Source organism: Pyxicephalus adspersus, chromosome 11 (genome assembly GCF_032062135.1).
Source record: "Pyxicephalus adspersus chromosome 11, UCB_Pads_2.0, whole genome shotgun sequence".
NCBI classification, from domain to species: Eukaryota; Metazoa; Chordata; class Amphibia; order Anura; family Pyxicephalidae; genus Pyxicephalus; species Pyxicephalus adspersus.
In genome coordinates this window covers 26,378,262-26,405,054 of record NC_092868.1, presented here as the reverse complement: position 1 = coordinate 26,405,054, position 26,793 = coordinate 26,378,262, and the positions used below count along the sequence as shown (strand labels likewise).

The 26,793-nt window shown below is 36.6% G+C and overlaps 1 protein-coding gene across 2 annotated transcripts; it reads left to right on the top strand.

Annotated features, from left to right (window-relative positions):
- The first annotated feature begins 4,454 nt into the window (after positions 1-4,454).
- Positions 4,455-10,662, top strand: APOC2 (apolipoprotein C2). Of its 2 annotated transcripts, none has more exons than XM_072426286.1 (4): positions 4,455-4,533; positions 8,449-8,526; positions 8,744-8,900; positions 10,470-10,662. In XM_072426286.1, the coding sequence occupies exons 2-4, from the start codon at positions 8,472-8,474 to the stop codon at positions 10,555-10,557; spliced, it is 300 nt and encodes a 99-aa protein (XP_072282387.1). In that variant the 5' UTR covers positions 4,455-4,533; positions 8,449-8,471; the 3' UTR covers positions 10,558-10,662. The 2 variants fall into 2 exon arrangements, with proteins under 2 accessions (XP_072282387.1, XP_072282388.1); XM_072426287.1 differs by lacking the exon at positions 4,455-4,533 and adding an exon at positions 6,579-6,715.
- The last annotated feature ends 16,131 nt before the right edge of the window (positions 10,663-26,793 follow it).

The following is a 26,793-nucleotide window of genomic DNA, read 5'->3' as shown; positions in this document are numbered from 1 at the left end:
CTTAAAATAAAAAGGGCGCAGCACCGACCCCTAAATCTTGGTAGCACAAAGTCTCCCGGGATACCTACGTTACGTATCCCGGTAGGCTCTTGGGTGCTCCTTCTGCGCAAACCCAAGCATCTCAGGCATGTGCAGGAGCCCTTTCGTCAAAAGGGGAAAAAAATTGCCGATCTCACGCATGCAGTGAGATCGGCAAGTTTTTTTCTCATCTACATCACCTGATCTCGAGCCTGGGTTGGGTGACGTAGGAAGAAGAACCTCGAAGTAGAGATGGCAACGTCTGGAGCACCTGTTTTTTGTTTTGTGTGACTTTTGAGTTTAGTTCCTCTTTAAAGCTGATAAATAAAATATATCTACATACTCTTTCCTTTATAACCCATTATTTATTTTTATCTATTGGTCCAGTAATATGTTCACTCTCCCATGTTTCTGGATATCCCACCGATATGCAGTCTGATGACTGGAGTGCCTCCAGCATCCTGAAAAGCACAATCAATGAATATGTCAAGCCACTAACGGGGTCAGTTGTAGAGAAGGTCACCAACTCTACCGCCTGGAATTTTTTTGGGTAAGCTGTTGTCTTTAGGATCTCCCCACTAGAGTTGGGTTCAAATACTCCTTTCCTGGAGTTAAAATTCTCTTATACACAAGATTTTAAACCCCACAGAACTCCTTGGAAAAAAAAGACAGGTAAACAATAATAAAGATACTTTGGAAAATATTTTTTATTTATATAAACCAATCACAAATATTATTGTAGTTGAAACTCACATACATAAAACATTTACAACCATATTTCAAACCTTCAAGATTCAAACATTTATCTGAAAAAAGCCACCTGTTATAAGTACCTGAATAAAATCACACTGTCCTTCCACACCACCCTCTAAATAGGTAGGCGTGACAAAGGAAAGCTTTGTTTGACAATGAAACTGCTGCCAAGAACAACTGGAGACCAGGTTTTTACAGGAAAAACTAAACAGAGATTGGTTAGTCAATTCTCTAAAATGACCAGAACAAATCAAAGTTGCCAGCTGCATTCAAAGTTTCCCCAAATACCAATATCCCAAAAAAGTTGTAATAATAAAAAGGAGGGAACAAACAGGAAACACAACACAGCTAGGAAGATAATAAAGCCAATAAAACAAAACTAAAAAAGCAGATTTAGGGGTGTGTGCAGACATTATTTTAAATCCTATGTTTTTACACTTTCAGGAGAGCTATTAATGGTGTACAAGGAGCTATCAACCTGACTGGAGGATTCTTGCATACTTACTATGAGGACCACATAAAGGAACCAGTGCAGAACACTAAGGAATGGATTGAAAACAAAACCAAACCAATAGTGGAGAGATTGCGAGACAAATTTCAGCGAGAGGAGGAAACAGAAAATTCTTAGGCCAAAAAATTTTTTTATAATTTAAAACAAAGTTTTTGTAGGTATGAAAACAAAAGTCTAATGCAGAAAAGTTACCCACATTCTAAAACCATGCAACTTTGACACTATTACTCAATGAATAAACTCAATAAAGTATTTTTGATGTGATACCTCTTAACAATATTTTTAACCTCCTGTAGTTGACATATTTATTTCTGGCTGACATTATTGTCTTTATAACATAAAGGTCTGGCATCAGACTTCCTGTTTTTTTCAGTGGAAAGTTTAAAATTTATGTCAAGTTATTATTCCTTCCTGTGATCCCACTAAACTGTAACCTTTCTCTAATAAAAAGACATTAAATTGTTGTTTTGAGACATTTACCCTTACTTCCTATATTAGCAGGAACCTAAACTTGGGTTTTAATAATATATGCATTACAATGGGAAATAGCTGTAAACACTCCATGTACTAAGCAAAATTAAAAAGCCTTTGGACTTTTAAATTGTAATAGAAGTGTTTGTTATACTATTGCCCTAGTTATCTGTACAGGTAAAGTTCTGTATCATTCCCCCTACACCTGCCAATGCTGTGATTGCAAATCAGAATACACCTGCTGGAAAATAAATTGCATCTATTTTGTAATTTACTTCAACTGCAAAAGAAAGTGTGGGTAACCTTATAGTACATATAGTACATGGATTTACGGTAAAGTCCATGAATCATTAAGGGGAACTTTAATGGATATTATATTTGTGAAAACAATAGCTTTACAACTATATATAAAATGTTGAGTACACCCGTAATAATAATTTTAGAGAGCCACATGGGTTTCCTAAACGGATAAACTAGCCCAAGATATTTGTCTTCAGTAAAATTTAGATTTCAGAAAGCAGGAAAATTTACTGCTCTGACTTTAGTTGTGTGTAAATTAGAGCGTTAGGTTTGGAGCTTTCTTTATAAACAGGCATTATTGAAAATGTGCAAGAGAAACCAAAAGTTCACTTGCTGATCACAACTTATCCTAGAGGTAAAAAACTAATAAAGTTTTATTTTTTAAAAACTAAAAAAAACTAATAAAGTTAGTTACAAAAATCTCTCCTAGATGTCAATGTTCCTCCCTCAACAACTGGAGGGCCTAAGAGTAGTCACATGTGAACCACCCTAACTTTAATGGTAACCTTTAGTCATTCATCCCATTCACGAATCTGTCAGGATGCTTTGGTTCAGTGGGCTGTTTACTGAAGAGTAAATCTGAGAAGCCTTGATATCAGATATGTTCCTTGCAGATCATGTCATTTTCCTAGGTAGAAAAGGTACTTGAATTCCGATAAGCCTAGTCTGACCATCTGTAAAGACAAGTGAAAATCAGAAGCAGATTCTTAAGCTACGTACACACTTCCAATTATTATCGTCGGAAAACGAACGACGAACGTTCCTGCACGATATACACGAACGATCGTATAGCACCGATCCTGCACATAGAGGTAACGACACGATCGTTCATAGATATTGTACACACAATAGATACGATCGTTTGAGCGATAGAGGAACTATGTGCACGACAGGAAAGTGAACGGACGTTCGTTCATCACGCATGCTCTGAGCATGGACGATCAACGAACGACCGTACACACGAACGATGTTCAACGATCGTCGTCCAATCTGATCCGCCGGTCCGGTCGTTCGTTTCCAGCGACTTTCCTCGTTCGTCGGCGTCGTTGGTTACTTTTTTATGAACGATTTTTTGCCCAATCGATCGTTCGTCGTTCGATTGGAACGATAAAAATTGGAAGTGTGTACGCACCTTTAGAAACAAGCAAATGTATCCTAAACCTCAGGGAGATGATGGCTTATCTATGACACACCTTAACCTGCCTGGCACGTAACCCCGAGTGTGGCTTGGGGTAAAAAAAACCCGCTGAAAGCGGTAACCCTGAGCCACACTCGGGGTAGCTAAAAACATAAAAAGAAAAAACACCTGGTCCCATTGGCGTCCTCTGACATCCTGCTTGTCGGATTTCATCCTCTTCCTCTGATCTTCCCCCGGCGAGTGTACTTGTGTTTCCCGGGAGTTCCCGGTGACATTGGTGCGTGTGGGAAGCACGCGGGGAAATTCAAATTATTTTGTATTGGATTCAATATTATATATAAATAATATATATATATATGCTATACAATATCATATATATTATTATATATGCTACTGTACAGTTATATTACAGGTTTCAGTATTTTTATGCACCCTTATTTTAACAAATTTAAAACAGATTTTTATTATTAAATTTAAAAAAATATTGACCATATTTCGGTGAGTTATGCCTTAGAACTATAGGCCTAAAATTTTCATGCAAAACAATGTACAGCTTTTGGCGTAAAAATACTGACATAAGTAAGTTTTAACCACCTTTTATGTGATAAGCATAAACAACATTATAAGTAACAGAAAAAAAAACAATTCACCAACCATGATTTTGACTGAGCACCAGAAAACAGTCTATTGTATGAAACTAGGAAATAAATGGAAGGCTTCAATACAAGTAACTAAAATACCACATTGACATGATCAGATTTTTCCATTGCAGTTGATCAGGGTCATTTTAATCCCATCTCCTTACAGCTGATCAAACCCACTGTTTTATGTCTCGGATTACTTTGTGATTCTGAAATCAAATGAAACAAAAAAATATTGATCTTATCAAATTGCTATGTGTATTATTATTATAGTTATTATTAATAAACAGGATTCATATAGTGCCAACATATTATGCAGAGTATTGTCAGCTTCAGGCAGTCTGTGCTACAAATCAGTGCTTCTAGATGTATTACAATTATTTACACTAATATTGTACACTACTTAAGCAAACAGAACTTGTTTTTTAAGTTTTGTGATGGGAACAATAACATATAAACATTTTCTGTTTTATGAAAAACAATGCTGTGATTTAAAGCATTTTCATTTGAGATCTTTATGGTAGCATGTTCTATAACCTACACAGGGAACATAAAGTCCAGCATGTACAGGGAAGGTTCAGGTCCTATGCTTCTGACCTCTGAGCTCACTATCTGCATGGACTTCTACCCTGACAACACATCAGGAGGAGTATATAATGATGTGACTCAGGAGCCCAGCTAGGCAGCAGGAATACAGAAAGGTAAGCAGCCACCGCTGTTCTATCCTGAAAATGATAGTTCTGATCCCTTTTACTTACCTGTCCTGAATATCTTTCTGCTCCATAATTCAAAGATTATTAAACCCAGGAGAATGTGGGAAATGGATATTTTTTTCCCAGTGGGTCAATGATAGCCATTAACTTTTTCTGTCCAGGAGGCCTTATTGGTCCAGCATTACTTTGCAGACAAATTCCAGGATACAGTCATTTTCCTATAGTAAGTGCTTTTTCATGCAGTGATTGTGCAGAGGTTGAGAAGAAGTTTGCTTGGTTGGATCACTAAATGCAAAACCTTCTCAATATAAAGATGCTTTTTTGCAGGCATTAGGCATGTGTTGGTGCTGCAGTTTTGTGTAGAGCTTTATGTTCCTGCACTTATGAATGGTTTTAATAAACTTGGTGGAAGAACTGAATCCTGGGCACTATGGGGTGCATTAGGCAAAAGTGCTTTGGAAATTGGTCATGCAGGGATTCATTATAAAGATTGGTGTTTGTGAAGAGTTTCATAAGGCTGTAAGTTTATCCAGAAGTGGCTAGGTAACAGTATTTTTAAAGACCAAAGGAGCAAACTATCTCATGCAAAAACATATTTAAAACAAACAATCTCCTGAAAGCAGTGAGATTTTGTGAACCATCATAACATATAGAACTATGGGATGATGGGATGAATGCATTGAGTTGCATTGCTGCACTTTGCTTGGTATTCCTATACATCAATACATTCCTCGGATCCTCTGGGCGGGCTGCATGTCCTACATAAGCAGAATACACCATTTGGCGTGCACACAACACAGGCAAGAATCTGCCTCTTGTAATCCCATGATTGCCATACTTTGCCACGTGTATGGCATGCCACATGTATACTCCATGCACACCTGTCTTTCCAGCCTGGCGAAGGGAGCTTTTCTTATTATCAGGTCTATTGACTTTTGATAATTTCTTATCTCTATGAGTGCCCGAGTTCCTGGCCGTCTGTGGGGGGCATGGGTTGGTTGCTTGGTCCTGGTTGTGGAGATGGTGGAGGTGGCATCACCTTCTTAGGGGGCTTTAACTTTCTGCGACATGGGTTCACCCTGGCTCTACACAATTCACCTAAAATGATAAGACCCTTCTAGATTTGTATTGCTGTATGGAGCACAGTAAGGGGTCAGAAAATTTGGGGTGTGATCCCCAATTCCTGGGCTTCAGAGATCAGCACGAGAATGGGCGTGTTCTATAGATCTCCCCGCCCACCTTGTACTGTGACGTAATCCCACCCCTTATACAGCAGCAGCAGCAGCAGCATGAGATCTGTCCATGCTTTCATTACACCCCATGTATAAACCTTCATATCTGCTACATGGATTACTGTACAAATTTGAAATTTTCAGGGTACACAGAGACCCTGAGAGCTGTTAGTAAATTTAATTTATGGTTATGTTCCCCTGAACATAACAAGTTACCAGATACAGGGTATCAAACATAAAACCGAATTCGAATCAGGGATCTTTTCTCATTAAAGTGGAATTAAAGTGAAAATAAAAAAATGACATCTTTACTTTTTTTCTTTTTACTTTTTTTCAATGACAGAATAGTCACTCCTGCGTATGCCTCTTCTTGGATCCCAAGCCTCCTGGAATTCACGACGTGCGTATCACAGGAGGTTCTGCGCTCCCATTGACTCTTTACTGCTGCAGTGGGAATTACAGGAGAGGAGCTTTTCCTTTTTAAAAAAAAAAAAAAAAAAAACATTTAAAGCATACCTAAACTTAACATTTTTACTTTACATAAATGGGTAAACAGCCTTGATATGTAAAGGGAAAATGTTATTCCTTTTTATTTTTTTAAGAGCAATACCCTTTTTTTTTAAAATCAAGACTGAATGGGAGCGCAGGGCTTCCTGGGATACATACGTCACGTTTTCTATTGGAGGAAAGAAATGCTGATCTCACGCAAGCACAGTGGGATCGGCTCATTTTTTTTCCCTTTCACAGTGGCTACGTCACCCAATCTCACACCTGCGCAGTGCAAGATCAGGTGACGTGCCAAGAAGAAGACGGAAGAGAAGAAAGAAGAGGGCGGCGCCTGGCGCTTCCTTAGCGCTGGGACGAAGAAGAATCCCAGGACGACGTGGGACTGGATCGCGGGAAGGACCAGTGTTATTGAGGGACCTGTGAGATTTAAGGTAAGTGTAAATATTTTCAGTTTTCAGTGTATGCATAGTTTATCTCAGGCTGTATACACCTGTATTGGTTTCATAACAGATTTATTTTAAATCTGTGGCTAGTTTTAAAATTTGCACACTGCAGCATTAACTTAAAAAAGCTGACTAAAGAATAACATGCTCATATCTAAACCAATCAACAGCTCTGCAAATATCTAAATTATGCTTAATGTGAAACTTGTACTCCCAGTAAATAGAACAACTCGTTTAAACAGGAATACTGACCTGGCCGAGAACTTTGTACTAACCAGACTAACAAATAGTAACAGCCTAACAATAAGTAATACTTGTTCTAAAAGAATAATATTGCCTAATAAGGACAGCCCTGCATAATATTTAAATCCTGTTTATTATTATTATTAATATTATTATTAATAATAATAATAATATTAAAAAAGGAGGCTATTTAACCAGAATAATAAAGGTCATGCAAACAGCTAAAAAAGTAAACTAGATTACTCTGTCCAACCTAGTGGTCTGTTTATAAAACAGTTCATCTGTCATTCACTGAAACATTATCTGGGGTAAAATTTCACAAGTTCATGTGTGTTCACCCTACCCACTAGCATTCACCAAACACTAAAATATTCATTTTATGTGATATTGGTTATTAAAGGCAATCCAATTACCAAAACATTGCCTCTCTATAAAGGTAAATGTCATTGTGGTCTATTTTCTGTTTAGCAGCAAGATAGTGATTGTACACTTTGTTAAGAAATATCAAAAATAATTTAAGTTAGGTTGATCCAAACTTTCAGGTGCAGGTAAATTTCAGCTGATTTCCAGATTCCAAAGGCCAATCTGAATTGGAATTTCTGTATTTTTTTTTTGGATGGTTCAGCTTACCAAAAGGCATCTAAAAGAAAGGATCAGTCTTCTTTAAAAACTGGTTCTGCCTTCTGCTCTTCAGCATCCTTTTTATGACTGGCAGACTCACCAGGTCACCAGGGCTTTTAGGCAATTATTTTACCTACATGCTAACCATGTCTGGCAAGGTGATACCTAGGTAAATGAAGGTTTGGTGGCTACAACCCCCCTCTAAGATAGATAGACTTAAAGAAGTGTCTTGCTGGGGCCGCTGTTCTTGCCTCTCCTGTTTGGATGTTTGATCCCTAAATGAGACTTTGGTGATTTGGATGTGTTTCAACCCCATCTATAGAGTTCTTAGAGATCCAAAATTTTCATGTCTCTATTTTGACACAGCTATTCTACAAAACACAAGTAGACAAATGTTGAGACATTGGGGAAATATAGAGAATCAATGTACTAAAAGAAATAAACAATTTTTGTTTGGGCATTTAATAGTCTAGGGATTATACCTGCTGAATAGGTTGAAGTGGGTGATTATATGAATTATCTTTTTGATTATTTATATAACAAAACAATTTTGGATGTGGTAAAGTTTTCATTTACTTCCAGACAGTAGTATAGTCCCAATATATATGTGTGTGTGTGTGTGTGTGGGGGGGGGTTGGGGGGTATAACTGATTAATTTTTTTGGGGGGTTTATTGGACTTGTAGAACACCATTATATCTACATGATTGTACTGTAATATCAAATCTGGACAAACTTGCACAGTTTGGCAATGCCTGGGAGGGGAGATGTTTGGGACTTTGATACAATGCAGAAGATGTTAGGGGGTTTAGACTTCAGTTTCTTTCATTTTTACCAATCTTTTAAACTTTTATTGTAGGAACTACATCGGACATCAGCACTATGAGGCTAACACAGGTCTTAGCAGTCTCTTTCCTTGTTGTTCTCCTCTGCTCAGGTAAGTGCCATATTATTAACTGGTGCCAGACTGATAGTAGTCTGGATGAGTGAATCTGCTGGGTTAGGTATTGTTTGAAGTGTATAAACTTAGTGGTGAACTCCAATGAAGTCTGCTGGGGTCTAGGAAGGCTTACTTTTTGGCCATTTAAAGGGCCAATAGGCATGCAATTAGGGACACAGATTTTAAGGTACTGTTTTCATCTATCTATTCTTAGGAATTGAGAGCTACAGGATACAGAGAGCAGCTGAAGAAGATGATAACCTTATGTCTAAAGCACAAGGATATTTCAACTCAGTAATCAACAGCCTCAGCTTTGCAGCAGAGGGAGTGTATGAAAAAATTAAAGAGATTGGAGTTCCTACCAAAATTAAGTGAGTATATGAGAAAAAGTATAACTAGTGTATAACTTGTAAGTTAAATTTATGCAACAGTTTGGCACAACATATAAGTTGGGTCAATAAGTGATTTTGTGCTGAAACAATTTACACAAAGTTTTTGACATCATGTTGGCCTTGGAAACCTGTACTAAGTGAAATATGGAGGCTGCCTTTGCTGACCATGTTCTATAAAAGGCTAGTCGCCTGGTTCGTCATGACCTTTTCATGCAAAAAAGGAAAGTCATAGGATTAATCTGCATGTCAGGGAGCTGCCGTTTTGACAAAAGTATTCAGCAATACCAGCTACCACTCTTCCTTAACACAAGTTACCATTAAACTTATATGCAGAATCTACATCTGCTCTTAAAATTTGCTATACTTACTCTGTGTGAATCTGATGCTTTGTTGCCTTTCTAATGGCTGACTTCACCCACTGGGGCTGATATACTAAGAAATGTACACACTTACCAAGATGAATTGTCACCTTGCATGGGGTAATTTATTTAGCTTAGTGAATGTGAAAATTCACTTTGCACAGAATTCCCAATTGTCTGGAGGGCAAACTAAAAAAATGTTTTTTTTTCTGGCACATATTTATTTAAGTCAGCAGAGCTTCATCAAGTTTACTAAGCTAAATGAGATATCCCTTTCAAGGGGTTAATCCATTTTGCTATAGGAACAATCCTATAATCCCCTTAGAAAATAAACCACATTATCTCTCAGGTAGGTTCTTTATTGAAGGAGGGGCAGGCTATGTCTCTTCTACAATTAAACAAACTTACCTGTCTGTCCACAGTCTTCTCATGCATGCACAGAATATGATCCCAGCAAACCGGTGTATAATTCCAGCTGCCAGAAATGAATGAAATGAGTTAGGTCATTCTGGTCTGGCCAATAAACATAGCAAGAGAATCAAACCTGGAAGAGGACTGGGTGAAGATATTGGTGCCAGTGAAGGAGGGAGGGATGGTGAGTTTAGTTAAATACCGGTAGTTGTGAACAGGCAGGTAAGTTTATTTTATTGCAGAGGAGACATAGCATGTTTCTTCTACAATAAAGAACCTATGCGATTACAATTTTTTTTAGCTTTAATTCCACTTAAAATTCAAAGAAAAGGTCATCTTAAATGGGCAGGTACTTTAATGAAGTTGGAATAACAGACTGGTCCAGTCATAGTCTATTTCAAACAAAGAGATATTGCGTACACTTAAAGCAGATGTACAGATAAATCTCATTGAGATGCTTCCTGATAGCTAAGCTCCTGCACTTGACGCAAGTAAAAGCCTGTCAACACAGGCAATAGGATTTAATATTCATATGGTTTTGTTTAACACATTTTCACAATAAACAGTACACAAAAGAAACTCATAGAAACTAAACAAAACTTACTTCATAGAATTTATAAAAGTAGAAGTAGAGACCTATTGGTTGCTATAGTTCCAATATTATGTACTTGGCCTGTATCCCTAAATCACAAAAAAATTCTGTAAGATTTTTGAAAAAAAAAGAATTATTGTTTACACAATATTGTATGTATCTTATATGTTGGTGTTTTGTTCACAGGGAAATTTATGACCAGGGTGCAGAGAAGGTGACTATCTATACCGGTATCTTGTCCGACCAGCTATATCACTGGACAGGCAGCAATTGATGGAGAATGCTTTCTGTAAATAAGGAGTAATGAAGAAAAGAGGCTGATACAATCTGTATTAATCATAACAAAAAATAAAACACACAAAAAATATTTGTATCAAAATGTTCCTGCTTGATTTTTGTTAATTATGAAATGTTTATGAACCATCAGCATGGCACTCAGTCCAAAATTGTGTGAGCTGTCTATGCACAAGAAGACTTAACAACTGAGTGCATGGAACATGGAAAATGTGCATGTATTTCATATTTGTTATATACTTTAATGCAAACTCTGTTAGTCAGACACCATGGGCTTTATTTATAAAACAGGGAATCCAACATTCCTTCAAACATCATCTGGTGGGAATCAATTGTTGCCATTCCCAAGAGGAAGTGTTTGAGGGAATGGCCCTGATTTATTAAAGCTCTGCAAGGCTGGAGAGGATACACTTTCATCAGTGAAGCTGGGTGATCCAACAAACCTGGAATGGATTTGCCACAGTCATTTGCTATTAGCTAGCAAATATTTTGAATCCTGGACCAGATCCATTTCAGGTTTGCTGGATCACTCAGCTACATTGATGAAAGTGTATCTAGCCTTGGAGAGCTTTAATAAATCAAGGTCATTCCCTCAAACACTGCCTTGGTATTATTGTAGGGTGATATGGGGGTTGAGGAAGAATGAGACAGCTGTTGGGGTGCACTGGTAATATTGCAGTGTGATAAGGGGGACAACGCAGATGTGGGGGCATTGCACTCCACAGAATGGGGCCGACAACGTGCTACAAAGAATTGGGAGGGGGGCAACATGTTCCACAGAATGAAGGAGACAATGCACTTGACAGAATAGGGTGGGGAGGCACTCAACGCGCCCGTCAGAATGGGGGGGGACAACGCGTTTGACAGAATGGGGGATCCTGGAGACAACGCATTCCACAGATGGAATGACTGCAGAATATAATGACAACACAGCTCAGACTGGCATGGGGCTCTACAGATGAAGATGATGGTGATGATACTGTGCCAGGGTCTGATTTGGATCCTTAATCTGTGTTTTGTGGTGGTGGACCTGATCTGTATCTATGACATCAGCATCAACCAATCACAGAAGACATCACACTGAATGATTAGAGAGCCTGGGCAGGGGATGAGCACTGAGGGAGGGATGTGGGCAGAGAAGGTCAGGAGTGGATGGCATGGCAATTTGCCTTACACAAGATGGTTGCTTCCATAAATATATAATAAATGTTTAATTTTTCATTGATGCAAACTGATATAGCCAGCACCACTAAGGGGTTTGCTTTAAGTGGATTCCAGATTCTAATAAACCCCACATTACCCCACACAAAAACTAGGCCATGTGGGAAAGAGGTCCAGGTGGAGGGGTAAAGGTCTGGTATTTGCCAGAAACCCAAAGCTATCAGACAGGTAAAATGCATATTGCAGAAAGATCCCGTTCTGCAATAGTCATGTGCCTCATCATACAAATATGAAAGCCTAGTTCAGAGGAGAGGTAAATCAATCATATAGGCACATGTATGGATACGAGAAGCAGTGGGAGTTGTTAAATTGTATGTGTCTACAAGTAGAATAGACTGTTCCATTTCTTCTTTTGTTGCTCAAATGCATCATCCCCATTTTCATGTTGGATTAGAACATATTATATTGGATCATGGGTTCCTTAAAGCTGAACTCTAGTTTCAGTAGGAATTAAGCCTTACAGTGGTAGAATTTATAGTTACCCCTTATCTTCTTCATCTTCCAGAGACTGAGTTTCTCTTCTTTCAGAGCCTCCCTGGACTGTAGGTTGAGCCTCCTTGTCCTCTCCTTACAATCTTGGCCTATCTTGCAATGTGGGGGTACTACGTCAGGACTTGATTCCAGAACCCTCATTTGTATGTGACCATTCAGTTGCATATGGGAGGAACTGCTGGGGTAGTAAGGGACCAGGTAAGTAAAAATAGCTATTTCCATCCCTAGAGAAAGGGTGAATTTATCACCCAAAAATGCTTAAAAACAAAAATATGCAAGAAATTATGCTTACCAATGGCATCATGTGTGCAGCCCTGCTGCTATTTTAGCATGGAAACTATTATCCCAAACTATCTCTAAAACAAGCACCTCTGTTTTTTATATATATTCGTAAGGATATTCCTCATTTTTATTGCTAATTATGGGCACAGGATGGGGGGAGGAGGCTGTGCAAATAATGTCATTTTTTTACGTTTGCCAAAGATCTAGCAAATATTTTGTAACAAGTATTAGTCTGCAGAATAACTTGTCTTTGTTGTAAGTGGTACATCTTTTAGCACAGTCTGTGTCATCCTCTGCCACCTCAGATGTGTATGACACAGAGTTTACTTTAAAATTATAATTCCAGAGGTAAGATTTTCTGTTAAGTTTTTTTACAGTCCTTACAAAACAAGACACAAGCACACAGTTCTTAAACATGTACAGAAAAATACTTATCAACTAACAATAGCAACAGTATGAACTAGAAGGGTTAACTATGAAATATACTTGGGTAAAAGTCAGTTGGACTTGGTTGTACAAAGTTCCGGTTTTATGCAGACAACCACATGTCTAAAATAAGTCCAAATGTTGCCATACATGTTACAATCTGTCTGTGCAATCTACTTTAGATTGACCAACATCTATGTAGTGCACTAGCCTGCCAAATAGGATGCAGATTATTTGTATGGTTTTAGTGAATCTTGTTACATCTAAAGCCAAATAAACAGTGAAATTGTCATTTGTCAGTTTGGCTGAGCTTGCACAGGTATGCAGCTTTGTTTGTAGCTAAGATTTATGAGAGGACACTGGATATTTTATTTTGTCTATTTATTAGTCGACACCAACATCACCTTGGTTAGGGAACCTGGTCTCATTGCCCACTTCATGTCAATTCTAACTTGTATGTACCCAAAGCAAGTGCTGAATGTTCTTTGGTTTTTATGGATTATATATTCCTATTTAACAGATTTTATTTTTATCTACATTTCACAGGTATACCTGGACTTATAGCATTGTGATTCAGATTTTGGCCCAAGGGATTCTGTGATTTGTGTCTGTGTTTTTTTTTTTTTAACACTTCAAATATCTTCAAGAATGTACGCACTAACTGTACGGAAAACTATGGTTCTATAGACTTGATACATATTTTTTTTTAACTGTGTCTTTTAATAAAGCAGATCAGCATCAAATGAGTCATTTTGTTCGATTTTTATGTGCATTTTAATGTATTTTACACATAATAAAGGTCACCATTGTGTGTTTTCTATGAAACCTTTGCAAAAAAGGTTTCATTCTTTTTGTGCTTTAAGAATTCCAGTATTTTCATGTACACCTATAGTACAAGAAAGACAGGCTACCATTTCTGACCTACTTTTGGGTTTTTTTCATACCTGGGTGACTCTGTTTTTAGAACAAAAGCAGAGCCACCCAGGTATGTAGAAATCCCACACGGAGGTCAGAAATGGAAGCCTGTGGTTCTTGCACTATATGTGTACATGAAAATACTGGAACTCCAGGAGTAAGTATGCACCTGGAAATTCTAAGTACTGTCAGATATCCTGAGGTGTGTGCTGGTTGTATGTAACTGGGCATTGTTTCACACTCTGACTCAGCAATATAAGCTCTTTGTGGCAGGGTCCTCTCCTCCTCCTGTGTCACTGTCAGTATCTGTCTGTCATTTGCAACCCCTATTTAATGTACATCACTGCATAATATGTTGGTTCTATATAAATACTGTTTAGTAAAAATTTAAAATAGACACTAAACATTTGTTTTTGTGGAAGTTGGCAATGGCACCCTCTATAATGTTCTAATATAAACTTCCTTTTTGGCCTAATAACACTGCTGCATTGTGGTAACTCGCAGTAACATGCAGTTCTTTGTGAAAGACACCCTAATGCATTGCTCAGCCTAACATAGCACATAATTATTTTTAGGTAGATTGCCCATTAATAATACCAGGCTTCAAAATGGCAATGGGTATGTATGGAAATTGAGGGCATGTTAACACAAAATTAGTCAATGTATGGTTTATTGTATGCCAAGTTGTTTTCATGACTTTATCCTATCTTTAGTAAGTACCTATTTTTATAATTGTCATTGATAATGTAATATTTAACAACAATGTATTTTTTTTATACAAATGTAGCCCACAGGTGCAATAACTATTATTATATAATTGTATAAGGGGTTAAAGTATCCCCAGGGTATAAAATAATACCAATGAGCAATATATCAGATATATTGAAGACCTTGGCTGGAGGATTGTCTCTGCTTTGCATTCTACAATGCCTTTGCTGTACTTTGCAAGAGATAGATTACAAAAAGCCAAGCATGTGTTCTCTTAAGGAAGACATGGATAGCTGTATTTTTCCCCTGCTGTCTGTGGCTCCATTTCACTAGAGAAGACGTTAGATAGAATCTGCAACTGACAGGCACACTGCAAGGTAAAACCAGTCATTTTGACATTCACAGTAGGTGATAAAGCACATAGAAATTTGTTTTAAATAAAATTGATTCATTAACAGTAAATACCTGTGAGTCACATTTATAACTTTATAAGTGAGCCAGTATATATATATATATAAATATAAATATATATATACAGTTATTTTGGCATGGTATATGTAGAAGAGTAAAAGCAGACAGGCTTTGCGGGCAAATATTTATTCTTGAAATATTTTAAAATGGTCCTGACTGTAACAAAGACCGACTGTTCTAAACACAATTAAATTAACATACAGCAACAATAAAACACCTATAAATTTAAATTGATTCTTTAGTACAAAACTATTTAAAATATGCTCAAAGGTATCTCCCAGAAGCCTTAGACCAGACCCTGTGTCTGGTTTTTATTGCTGTCTATACCTCTGCAGGGGGATATTAACTCTTTGTACTGTAACCATTGTCCCCAAGCCATTCAGGAAATCCAACATTTTGAGTCATTACCAGAGCAAAAGATAAGTAGAAATCTTTCACAGGCATACTTGTTCCAGTAACAACTAAGTAAAATGTTCCACATAAAGATAGACAACACAAACCTGTAAATGCTGATAAAAGTGACATTCCATACCTTTATCATAGCACGTCAATTATTTCTAAAGGATACGGTCATATTAGGCATTACATTACCATGCATGAAGGCACACAGCATCTTTACTGTTTTAGGCTGCCTTGCCCACTGATGTAGGTGAGTTGAATGCCATTGTAAACAAATTGCACCAATGGTTGGCGTGTACCCATGCATTGCGTTAATGTGAAGTTAAACATGTTATAATGCACATGTGAATAGATCATATGTAATGTTTCACACAATACAAACAATAGGTTTGTGGTTTAAAAAAAACATGCACATTGATGCTCTTTTTTCAAGCATAACTAAAGAGATGAAAGCTAGCATTACTGGCCTGGTTAAAAAAAAATAATTTGCCTGGTTGGTGTTCTGATACCATGCATTATAATAATCTTTGGAATTAGTGACCTAGAATGAGTATGCAACTCAAGTGTTCAGACAATTACCGCTCAACAGAATCATTGTTTCGGATGTGTGGGCTATGCCTACTGTTTTACCTTTGTCTATAATTCATCCAATAAAAGGGATCACTCCAAAGTTACTCTATGAACAGTATGAAAAGAATTGTTTTTTAAGACATTTTATTAGACAAAAGTTTTGATTGTGATTAATGTACACTCTGATAGAGAATTAGAATCACTGTTATAACCTTTTTAGGTGTGCCTTCAATAGCTGAGCAACGTGTTCTAGCTGTGTCTGAAAATGTGTACAAAAATGTAAAGAAAGGCATGTTTAATATTTATAATTTAAATAACTTCCAAATATCAATTATTAACTGAAATTTGTTTGACCAAAAAATCCCTATTTAATGTACAGCGCTGCGTAATATGTTGGCGCTATATACATCTTGTTTAATATTAATATTAATAATAATAATTCCATTTGAATAACCAACTATTGCCATGAGGACACAGTGCCATCTACTGGTAGCCAACAACTATTCACAAAGATCATTTATTAGCAAATGGCCCATCATAATCAACTCAAACATACAAAATCATTTAACCTGTAAAAAGGTGGGGAAAAGGTATGCAGACTAAACCTAAGTGATTTATTTTTCCCTTTTTATAAAAGTGTTTGAAAGATAACACACCATGGATGTATTTTTTTTACAACAATCTTTTTGTATTTCTTTTGGTTACTGTTTTGAATGGTAGCAATGGCTAAGTGAGGCAATATAGTTTTGCTTAGTACGTTCCTTACTTTAAGGTCAAGTATATATATTGTAAATGAGAGGACATCTTTCAAATGTCCATAAAAACAGATAAAAATTGGTTTGGATTCTTACTAATTTTAACACTATGAACTTACAACAAGAGATCACATATAATTGGAAGAAAATATTATCCATCAAACTAACAGGATTTTTAAAATTTGTGCATTTATTGCCTTGGAAATATTTTCGATTGTCTGGCAAGATATATATAATGGCGGAGGTAATTGAACAGAAGTGTGCCTACTGACCATAAGGTAAGATGTAAATATATACATATATATTAGGTATGTTAGAGGCAAGAACTTATCTATACTATTAAGCTATAGTAGTAGTGCATGTATGAGTGTTTTATATATACATATATATATATATATATACATACATAAATACAATTGTGACAGATAACATGTATGAAGACTAAAATTGTTTCATGCCACTGTTTTCAGATGAGGTTTCGACCCTTGTGTTGTGCTAATGTACAATAATATGCATGTTACAACTACATATTAAAATACATGAACTGTTATAATTGTTTAGTATTATTTGAGTGCCACCCCAGCAGTATAGCATTTTAGTACACCACCATGCACAGATGTGAGCTATCAGTGCGTTGTGGTTATCAGAAATAAGCGGTGTCTGTGTGTTAATTGGTCCATTGTAATGGATTTGCAGACCACACAAAATGAATAAATGAAAATATGTCAATCCATCATAAAAATCTATTTGGAACACTTTAAAGCCTAACTTTAGGTAATATTAAATATCATCCTTATAGAGAATCTAGTCCCCCACTATAGGACTAAATAGTATTTTAGCCTGGGAGGGATCAGAAAAAAACACCTTTTTTTCAATCACATCCTTAACAGTAGTTACCATAACTTGTTTTATGAACAAGAACTTGAACAGTAAAAATTATCTTTAGAGTCTTCAACAAATGAGCCGCCTGTTTCCAAACATTGTGAAAAGCAGACCTTACCATTACAGGTATTATGAGTTCTGCTTCTACCTATTTTTTTATATTTTAAATCTGGTAGGCATTGCTACCGAATTACCACCAAAATATTGTTTTTAGGTATGTGATTTAAGCTCAAATAAAACATTCAACGCCAATCAATGGGACTCTCCACATAGCCATCAAATCTGTATCAGATTTTGAAGAAAAAGCAATTTCCAGTTACATTACTCTGACAAAAACAAAGCATTTCGGCAATGAAGGTAAACAGCTTTATTAATGAATGTTCCGGGGCCTAACAAAGCCCTCTTCAGATCATAAGTCTATATCTGAAATAAAAAGTTTAGGGTGACATGTGAGGGTGTGCAATTCACCTACAAGCTGTCCTGATAATACTGATCCCACAGACATGGTGATAGACATTGCAATCCACCAATAGACAAGTTCTGTTACCAATAACTCAATTTACTTTGATTCCAACTACCTGCCCTCATTTTAGACATGATGGTGGGGAGGGTGGTTGTTGGCCTGACACAGGCCATGAGGAAAGAATTATTATTAAAGGGAGACAAATACAGTGGTACCTTGGTATAAGTCCACTTTGGAATAAGTCCATTTTGGTATAAGTCTAGTTTGGACAGGAAAAATAAACATTTTGTTTGGTATACAACCTTTGCTTGGTATACAACCTTTGTGCTGGAACTTGTATGAGTCATAACACCGTGTGCTACCCTTATTTACCTCTCTCGAGACAAAGCCACGACTGCCCACGAGCGTCAGTACGCCAGTCGCTACCATGAATGATGTGCATGTAGAATGTTTTGTCGTTTCTTCTAATTGTAGTGCTTACATGTACTTAGTTCCATATCAGAGATATTTTGTAAAAGTTTATAGACTTGGAAAATATTGGATAATTTAATATATATTTTTCATTTAATATACCCTATTCTAGCTTTAGTATATATATATTGATTAGAATACCAAGGCCCAACAAATGCAAGAGTTCATTGGGAATTTGTTCTGGTCAGTGCAATGTGTTTGTTCCATATGTACTTGTTGGGAAAGAAAATGTTGAAACAAAACAATTTGTTCTTTCTTTGTATATTTATTTCATTTTACTTGTAAGGGGTTATACTCATAAAACTTAAACATCCTCAGGTAAAACTACAGGCTAGCTGCCTGCATGTCGTTTGTGATTCCCAATAGAAATGTAGTAATTAAAGAAATTGAATTAAGCTTCTAATCCACATCCTTTTTGAGGCTCGAAAATAAGGATATTATTTCCCTCAAAGAGGAACTTTTGTAAATGACAGATTGTGAAATCATTGCTAAAGTCATTCTAAAGAATGGTCATTGTCTGGATGTAAAGCTGATCTTTTGGTGTCAGTAGTGCCAATCTCATTTAAGCTGTGTATCCTCATTCTAGGTCAGCGACAAAGAAGGATCAGAACACTAACCAGGCAATCTGTTACAGAACCAGGCCAGCAATATTGGACAACATCATCTCAGTGACAGGTCCACCTCACTATGGAATATTATTGTCATAATTTTATTACAATATCCTTTGTTTATATATATACAATTTCTAATTATCATCAGTTTTAGAGCAATTACATTGTATAGTGTATTTTCTAAATATATTTTGAATGCTTTTAAGGGTGATGACCATAATTTTGTGAAAGGAGAACTATTCAAGACACAAAGAAAATAGGATGTCAGAATAGATATACTATACTGCAAGAATAGATATACTTTACTTAATTTTGTACCTGAAATATGAGGTGAAAAGTACCTTCATATTACTTCATACTTGATATAATTTTCTAGTTGTATATACATTTTAATAATTAATAATTTAAGGAAGAATATTTTGACCAGTCAGTTCTGCTGACAGTAAATGAACAGTTAAACACAATGTCTAGATTTAGGTCTACCAAGGAAGTTCATTTTTAAATACTAATATTTCATTTTTCTCCCATTTCCAGTCCAGGGAACAGTACAGATAGCCAATTCCTTTGTGTAGGGGACACAGACAAAAAAAAATACTGAAGGGGTTTGAACCCCCACCTACATCATCCACCATAACCAAAAAATATTCTGGCTTTAGACACATTTTATTCATACTTAAATTAGTGTTGATAATAGGCATTACTCAATAAAAGTTAGTTTATAGAAATTGTGCACAGTTTTTTTTTTAAACTGAATTTTTATTGACATTTTTACATACAAAGACAACCAGGCTTATATAGCAAAACATCTCGTAAACACAGCATACAGGGTGATAGGTATATCCGATAATGGTACATAAAACTCTGGCGTAAGTAACAGTAAAAAACACTGGCCGTACTGTACCGGCCTATCAAACCCCATAAATTATAAAAATACAGAAACAACAGAGAAATAAACAACAGAAAACAAGAAATGAGTCAAAAAGAAAAAACCAAGCTAAGCCGGGGAATGGGGGGGGGGGGGGGGGGGGGGATACAAACAAAGGTGGATAGGAAGCACAGTGGCGTCTGGAACCAGCGACATATTAAACCTGTAGACTGGTATATTAGGCATCCCAAGGTTCCCATATCTGTTCAAATTTCACAACCTTGTTTCGGAGGAGGGCAGTGAGGTACTCCATCAGGCGTATGTCTTGAATACGAGCATACAAATCCCCCATAGAGAGGGGCAGTCTGGATTTCCATTTGGTGGAGATTGAAATTGTGCACAGTTAATTTTAATCTATTATACACAAACAATAAATATTCTTCAAGTGAATAAATGTTATATATACAAGTTATGGTTTCCAATTTCCAGTGTTTTAATGCATACATTATCATTGCAGATCAAGAATAACACAGAAAAAAGGAAAAAAAATATCATCATGCAAGCTGAGAGATGCTCTTCAGCACAACAGAAATGAAGAAAAATAAAACATCTATACAAAGTCATATTTCCAAAGATTTCTGACCGTTTAAACCATGGTACCTGTGGAGAGGTAATGACATTCTAAATGGCCCCATTCCCACTATGTGTAGTGGAGATGCTGTTCACGCATTTGGCCTGATTTATTAAAGCTCTTCAAGACTGGAAAAGATAGACTGTCATGGGAGTACATTGGGGATCCAGCAAACCTAGAATGGATCGGGTCCAGGAGTGAAACCATTTGTGAAATAAAAGCAAATATTTTTTAGGCAATACATTGCAGGTTTGCTGGATTACCCAGGTTCTCCCATGACAGTCTATCTTCTCCAGTCTTGGAGAGCTTTAATAAATCAGGCCCAATATATATCCACTCTCCAGAGACATAACCCGCCCACCGCCCTAAGCCTGCGATTCATACCAGAGACATGGTCCGCTGCTCTGGCCGCTGAGCCCCACCAAGTGGGGTCCTTCTCCTGACCCTGCTGGGGGGGTGCACTGGCCAGAGCTGCGGACCATCAAAATTTTCTCGTGAACCACCAGTGGTCTGCAGACAACAGAGGGACAGTCCTTCTACTGGATTGGAACAAGTAGCAACCCTTTCCAAATGCCGCTAAGTGTTCTTTAAGCAGTTGAAAGGTATCTTGGAAGCATTTATTCTCATAATCAAGTACACACAAATTACCGTATTTTCCGGCGTATAAGACGACTTTTTAACCCCGAAAAATCTGTGCCAAAGTTGGGGGTCGTTTTATAGGCCGGGTACTTACCTGCAGCTTGCTTCCCCTTGCTTCATATGTCCGGCGCATTTGGTGGGCGGCGCATATGGTGGGGGGTGCCAAGTCAACGTGCTAAGTGACCCAGGCAAAAAATATCAAAAAACTGTATATCCGTATATTTATATCTAAAATATCTGTTTAATGAGATTTGTATTTTTGTTTTCAGCGAAATCCAATTTCTAAAGTGGTGTAGACAAGTTTTTCTGTTAAGCAGTTTTGTGAAAAGCAATACATTTTGTTTGTAGGGATAGCATGGTGTATAGCAAGCTTGTCTTAGTAGCACTTCTGGATTCAACTCCACCAAATGCACTGTTTGTATATGTGCCATGTGCTTGCATTGGTTTTGTGGTGGTAGGTTAATTGGGTTCCAGTGCTCCTGGACTTTGTGGTGGGCACCTATGGTGTGTCAATGTCAGCATATTACCCATTCCTATTGAGGGAACAGAGAAACCAAAGCAGGACAGCCAGTAAACTAGCATTTTCAAAGGAGATGTTAACAATGGCAGCCTGGAAACAAATTGTACTCAACACACAGTCAGTCTAAATTTGATAATAAGGTTTTAAATCTGTGGCTAGTTTTAAAATATGCACACTGCAGCATTAACCTAAAAAAGCTAACTAAAGAATAACATGCTCATATCAACATAATCAACAGCTCTGCAAATATCTAAATTATGCTTAATGTGACACTTGTGCTCCCAGTAAATAAAACAACTCAGATAAAAAGTTTAAACTGGAATACTGACCTGGGCAGGAACTTTGTACTAACCAGACTAACAAATAGAAATACCTGTTCAAAAAAAGATTAATATTGCCCAATAAGGAGACTATTTAACTAGAATAACAAAGGTCATGCAAACTGCTGAAAAAGTATACTAGATTACTCTATCCAACCTAGTGGTCTGTTTCTAAAACATTTCATCTGTCATTCAGTGAAACATTATCTGGGGTAAAATCTTCCAGGTCCATATGTGTCCAATAATTCTGCAACAGGGAATGTTTAGGTAAATGTCAGATTCATAATTCGAACCCCTAGATTCACATAAAATGAAGGACTGAAAAATACACAAGGAAACCAGCATTCATGGTGTGAAAACTTCTAAATGCACTATGGTAGGAGCAGTTCTAGAAACTGGTTCTAAAGAATTACTGTATAAGGTGCATCATTCTACCCACTAGAATCCACCAAACACTAAAATATTAGTTTTATAGAATATTGGCAATCCAATTACCAAAACATTGCCTCTCTATAAAAATAAATGTCATTGTTGTCTGTTTTCTGCTTAACAGCACGATAGTGATTGTACACTTTGTAGAAAAATAATTTAGGCTGATCCCAAATTTTAGATGCAAGTAAGTTTCAGCTGATTTCCATATTTTAAAGGCCAAATCTGAATAGGAATTTGCATTTGGAAGAAAGGAATCACAGTCTTCTTTAAAGACTATTTCTGTCTTTTACTGCCTTCTGCTCTTGAGCATGCTTATCTTGACCACCAGACTCAACAGATCCCACACTTCTTTTTGGCAATTTTTTAGCTACAGGCTAACTTGTCTGGTAAGGGGATACTTAGGTAAATGAAGGTTTAGTGGATAAAACCCCCTCCTTCAGATAGACTTAAAGAAGTGTCTTGCTGGGGCCGCCGTCCTTGCCTCTCCTGTTACGATATGTTTGATCACCAAATAAGACTTTAATGATTTGGATGTGTTTCAACCTCATCTATAGAGTTCTTAGAGTTCCAAAATTTTCATGTCTCCATTTCGACACAGCTATTCCTGATAAAGCAGTTATACCATTCTGCAAAACACGTCAAGTAAACAAACAATTTTTATGGGCATAGAAAAGGTCTAGGCATTATATCTGCTGCATAGGTTAATGGTACAGGGTACAGAGAGCAGCTGAAGAAGATGATAACCTTATGTCTAATGCACAAGGATATTTCAACTCAGTAATTAACAGCCTCAGGTCTGCAGCAGAGGGAGTGTATGAAAAAATTAAAGAGATTGGAGTTCCTGCCAAACTTAAGTGAGTATATGAGAAAAAGTATAAATAGTGTATACCTTCTAAGTTTAATTTATGCAACAGTTTGGCACAACGTATGAGTTTGGTCAATAAGTGATTTTGTGCTAAAACAAATTAAACAAAGTTTTTGACATCATGTTGGCCTTGGAAACATGTACTGAGTGAAATATGGAGGCTGCCATTGCTGACCATTTTCTATAAAAGGCTAATCGCCTGGTTTGTCCTGACCTTTTAATGCAAAAAAGTACAAAAGTCATAAGATTATTCTTATGCCAGTCAGCAAGATGGCATATGAACAAAAGTAGCCAGCAATACCACACTACACTTCCTTAACACAGGTTACCATTAAACTTATATGCAGAATCTACATTTGCTCTCTTTTTTTGCTATATTTTCTTTGTGTGAGTCTGATTCTTAGTTGCCTCTGACTTCACACACCAGGGCTGATTTTAAAGAAATACTAAAGAAATTTACACTGTTCACTTAGCAAAATGAATTGTCACCTTACATGGGATAGCTTAGTGAATGTGAGAATTCCCAAATGTGTGGAGTTCAAACTAAAAAAATGTTTTTTTTTCTCTGGCCAAAGTCAGCAGCGCTTCATCAAGTTTAATAAGCTAAATGATACATCCCTTACAAGGGGTTAATCCATTTACTATAAGAACATGCCTATAATCCCCTTAGAAAAAAACCCCATTGTCTCCCAGGTAGGTTCTTTATTGAAGGAGGGGCAGGCTATGTCTTTTCTGCAACAAAACAGACTAACCTGTCTGTCCACAGTCTTCTCTATAAAACATGCACAGCTCAGAATATGATCCCAGCAAACCGGTGTATGATCCCAGCTGCCAGAAATGAATGAAATGAGTTAGGTCATTCTGGCCTGGCCAATAAACTTAGCAGAAGAACCAAACCTGGAAGAGGACTGGGTGAAGATATTGGTTCCAGTGATGAGGGAGGGATGGTGAGATTAGGTAAATAATTTTGAACAGACAGGTAAGTTTATTTTATTGCAGAGGAGACATAACAATCTACCCAATTACTATTTTTTTTAACTTTAATTCCACCTAAATGTTGAAGAAAATAGGTCCTCTTGAGTGGGCAGGCTATACTTTACCCCCTGAGTGGTAACCCCGAACCACACTCTGGGTAGCTAAAACAGTCAAATGCAATAGTAAATACAGCCTTACCTGGTCCGCGGGCATCCTCCTTTAGGATCACCGTCCCCTCGCTTCCTCTGCATGGCTTCCTCCGCATCCTATGAATCATCGGGAGTTCCCAGTGATGCCAGTACATGCAGCCGTTGCGTTGGAGGAGTGGCGGGAATTTCAAATCTATTTGTATTGCATTTAATACAAAATAACTGTATTGAATGCAATACATTGAATTTATATGTGTAAAAGCAGTATATTGTCTTATATGAAAAATTATTTTAAAGTATAATATAATAGTATGCGTATAATATTTATTTATTTCAATAAATAAAAAATATTTTATAATTTTTTTTTTAATTTATTATTTTGACATGATTTTGTGTTTCAAACTTTATTATATTCATACTAATATATTATACTGTAAAATAATTTTTTATGAAAAACAATGTACTGCTTTTAGACATATAAATCCAGACAGAATAGAACCGTCAGGAAGATAATGTAGTTAGAATAACAGACTGGTCCAGTCATGGTCCATTTCAAACAAAGAAATAATGCCTACAACTGAAGCAGATGTACAGATAAATCTCATTGAGATGCTTCCTGGTAGCTACGCTCCTGAATTTAAAGCAAGCAAAAGCCTGTCAACACAGATAATAGGATTTAATATTCATATGGTATTCTTTAAAAGGTTTTCACAATAAACAATACACAAAAGTAACTCATACAAACTAATCAAAACTTACTTCAAAGAATTTATAAAAGTATAAAATAGAGACCTATTGGTTGCTATAGTTCCAACAATATGTACTTGGCCTGTATCTCTTTTTCACAAAGAAATTCTGTAAGATTTCTGAAAAAAAGGATTAATGCTTACACAATATTGTATGTATCTTATATGTTGGTGTTTTGTTCACAGGGGGACCGGTATCTTGTCCGACCAGCTTTATCACTGAACAGGCAGCCATTGATGGAGAATGGTTTCTGTAAATAAGGAGTAATGAAGAAAAAAGGCTGATGCATTTCTTTTTGCTATAATTTTTTTTCAGATCTCACCAATTTTTTTTACATATATATATTGACATTTTTTGACAATAAACTATCTGTAATAATCATAACAAAAAAAAAAATTAAACAAACAAAAAATATTTGTATCAAAATGTTCCTGCTTGATTTTTGTTAATTATGAAATGTTGATGACCCATCAGCATGGCACTCAGTCCAAAACATTTCTGTGAGCTGTCCGTTTACAAGACTTGGTAACTGAGTGCATGATAGAGTGTTTAATGGAACGTCTAATTCCCTAATTTTTAACTAGAACCCTGAAAATCTAAAACAGGTCAAACTTTCCTGATATATAAATAAATTGTTCCAGACCAGTAATGGGCAAGAAACTATGATATTTAGAAAGAGTTCAGCAATTGAAACCCCTTTATTTAAAGGTATCCTGTGCTGTTTGGTTATGTCTAGCATTATTTTTGTGAGACTTTTCTACATATAGATAGAGATTGTCAGAGTTGAATTGGCATTCTTAGTTTGTTTATATCTTTCAAGCCAATAATTTAAAAGCTAAGCATGACAGCCAAGAAACCAATATTTTTGGAAGGAAAGGTCAGCTATGGCAGTCAACATACATTCTCACTGCAAGTTTCTTTAGGAAACATGTGTATACATGACCCAAAACTATTACGGATACTGCTTAAATATGTGCAGAACAGTATGCAAAGCTTATATTATTATTGACAAAATGTATCCATCTGCACACTTATGGATCCAGCTCTGATTTTATGAGGAAATTGGCTTTTCCAGGAAAACAGCAGCACTATGCAGTTCCTATAAGGTGCACAAGTGTCTGGGTATCTGCAAAAAGTTCCATGTTTCACTTAGTTGAACTAGGTAATCTCCAAATTTATATATAAAGATCTACCCCAAATAAAGAAAGAATATCTGGCACCCATGTAACTATTCCAGATCTTAACAAATGTTTCTAGTAGTCACTGTTTCCTACTCATTAGCTGTAATATCTGTGCAGATAATATGGGAATGGTCAGGTGTCTGGAGATGAGCCATGGGAAAGCACAGTCTGTTCATAATGCAGACCTTTATAAATGTTGTACTGAGCTGGCCATGGTTCTAAAACA